Source organism: Cyclopterus lumpus, chromosome 21 (assembly GCF_009769545.1).
Source record: "Cyclopterus lumpus isolate fCycLum1 chromosome 21, fCycLum1.pri, whole genome shotgun sequence".
Classification (NCBI taxonomy): domain Eukaryota; kingdom Metazoa; phylum Chordata; class Actinopteri; order Perciformes; family Cyclopteridae; genus Cyclopterus; species Cyclopterus lumpus.
Window position 1 is genome coordinate 2,399,681 of NC_046986.1, and position 2,500 is coordinate 2,402,180.

Below are 2,500 nucleotides of genomic sequence, written 5' to 3' on the forward strand. Positions count from 1 at the left end.
CTCCTGGTAGTAATACTCCTGCTAGTACTACTCCTGCTAGTAATACTCCTGCTAGTACTACTGCTGCTAGTAATACTCCTGCTAGTAATACTCCTGCTAGTAATACTCCTGCTAGTACTACTGCTGCTAGTAATACTCCTGCTAGTAATACTCCTGCTAGTAATACTCCTGCTAGTAATACTCCTGCTAGTAATACTGCTGCTAGTACTACTCCTGCTAGTAATACTCCTGCTAGTACTACTGCTGCTAGTAATACTCCTGCTAGTAATACTCCTGCTAGTACTACTCCTGCTAGTAATACTCCTGCTAGTAATACTCCTGCTAGTAATACTGCTGCTAGTAATACTCCTGCTAGTAATACTCCTGCTAGTACTACTCCTGCTAGTAATACTCCTGCTAGTAATACTGCTGCTAGTAATACTCCTGCTAGTAATACTCCTGCTAGTACTACTGCTGCTAGTACTACTGCTGCTAGTAATACTCCTGCTAGTAATACTCCTGCTAGTAATACTGCTGCTAGTAATACTGCTGCTAGTACTACTCCTGCTAGTACTACTCCTGCTAGTAATACTGCTGCTAGTACTACTCCTGCTAGTACTACTCTTGCTAGTAATACTGCTGCTAGTACTACTCCTGCTAGTAATACTCCTGCTAGTAATACTCCTGGTAGTAATACTCCTGCTAGTAATACTCCTGGTAGTAATACTCCTGCTAGTAATACTCCTGGTAGTAATACTCCTGGTACTAGCTATTGGTGTTGTTGCGTCGTCTGTTTTACTTTGTGACTCGGAGACGTGAACCTGATCAATACTGATCAACACTGTTCTGATCAACACTGTTCTGATCAATACTGATCAATAATGCTCTATATTTCTTCTCAGAACCTCATCAAGTGTTTGTGTTGGCTTGTTTCTGCAGCCGGGGACGAAGCAGGCGGGTGGAGTCGACCCGGCGCTCCTCCAGCTCCCTCCGTGTGTCCGTCACTCTCTGGCTGAGCTGATTCTGCCTCCTCATTGGACGGGACTGAGCCGCCGCCGGATAGGACGGGGGGGCAGGTAGGCCCCACCCCCTGACCCCTCCCACTCGTCAGTCTGCATCAGTGAAGCTGAAGCCCTCTCTCCGTCTCTCCCCGATCAGGATCCTCCTGGACCGAGCCTCCTCGGTTCTGGATCCGGTACTGAAGCAGCTGGACCAGAAACCCCCCCTGACCTCAGGAGCCACCGCCGCCTCCCTGACTGAAGTCCTGAGCAACATCCAGACCCTGAGGAGGTTCTGTTTCAGACCCAGACCGGTTCAGGGCCCGAGGGAGGGCGGCACGAGGACCACAGAGTCCTCTCTGGAGGACAACAGAGTCACCTGTTGCCTTTCACCTCGCAATAACTCAGGTGAGCTTTGAGGCCAGACTGGAGGAATCGAGTCCAAGTGCCTGACCCGGGTTCAGCTCCCCGGGTGGACCACCTGCTCCATGTGTTGTAACATGTCTTCTCCCTGTGGGCCAGCAGGGGGCATCACAGAGGAGCAGTACCACATCCACCAGAGGCAGCTCATCCAGATGCAGAAGCAACAGCTGGAGAAGCTGCAGAACCCAGTTTTATATAGACACCCAGCACCCTGCGGAACACAGGTAATATATATATATATATATATATATATATATATATATATATATATATATATATATATATATATATATAAATAATAACACATTTTATATAGACACACAGTTGTAGTAATAGTAGGTTATTTATTTATTTATATACATGAATATATGATTGGTAGTTTGAGTCTGGTTCTCTGACACCCTGTCCTGGTCTCTCTGTAGTCCACCAAGTCCAGTGAGTCCAGTTCAAAGACGTTGGACTCGGCCAGCGCTCAGTTCGCAGCCTCGGCCGTGATCAGCGCTGCTCCTCCTCCTCCTCCTCCTCCTCCTCCTCGAGGTCACGTCACCACTGAGAACAAACCCTACAAGGCCAACGGGGTCCTCCATCCTTCAGGTGAGGCCTTCATGACTGTGGAACACACACGAGGGTGAGATCTGATCCTCAGACGAGCATCTGTGTTGAATGCTTACCAAGATATTCATATCGTTCATGTAGCGCCTTGTTTTACGACTTTGATGACGATGAACTCTTCCTCAGGTCCCTCCAGGCCTCCGTACTCTTCCTCCTCGTCTCTCAGCCGGTTAGGGCTTTCAGCTCGGGGGTCCTCCTCCTCCTCCTCCTCCTCCTCCTCCTCCCCCCAGTCCCTTCCTAACCAGAGGAACCAATTGGGATCCGTCTCCTTGACTCACCAACACACTGCTCGACCCTCCGTCCCCCCAACGTCTGCCTTAAAGCTCGCTGCTGCTGCTGCTGCTGCCGCCACTGCCAGCCTCGACCGAGCACCCAAAGTCTCCACCGCCAGGTAAACGCCTCCGACACCTGTACGACACACACCTGTACGACACACACCTTTACTGCACACACCTGTACAACACACACCTTTACTGCACACACCTGTA

General features: G+C 49.8%; 1 protein-coding gene across 2 annotated transcripts in view; it reads left to right on the forward strand.

Moving 5' to 3' along the window:
- The window catches only part of epc2 (enhancer of polycomb homolog 2 (Drosophila)), a 14,565-nt gene that overhangs the window by 9,773 nt on the left and 2,292 nt on the right, over positions 1-2,500 (forward strand). Inside the window, exons 9-13 of one of the 2 annotated variants that reach the window (XM_034562249.1) lie at positions 919-1,055; positions 1,138-1,385; positions 1,500-1,624; positions 1,823-1,994; positions 2,139-2,403. In XM_034562249.1, the coding sequence (XP_034418140.1) occupies positions 919-1,055; positions 1,138-1,385; positions 1,500-1,624; positions 1,823-1,994; positions 2,139-2,403 (947 nt within the window). The remainder of the gene's footprint in view (positions 1-918; positions 1,056-1,137; positions 1,386-1,499; positions 1,625-1,822; positions 1,995-2,138; positions 2,404-2,500) is intronic. The other variant, XM_034562250.1, reaches the window with a different exon arrangement.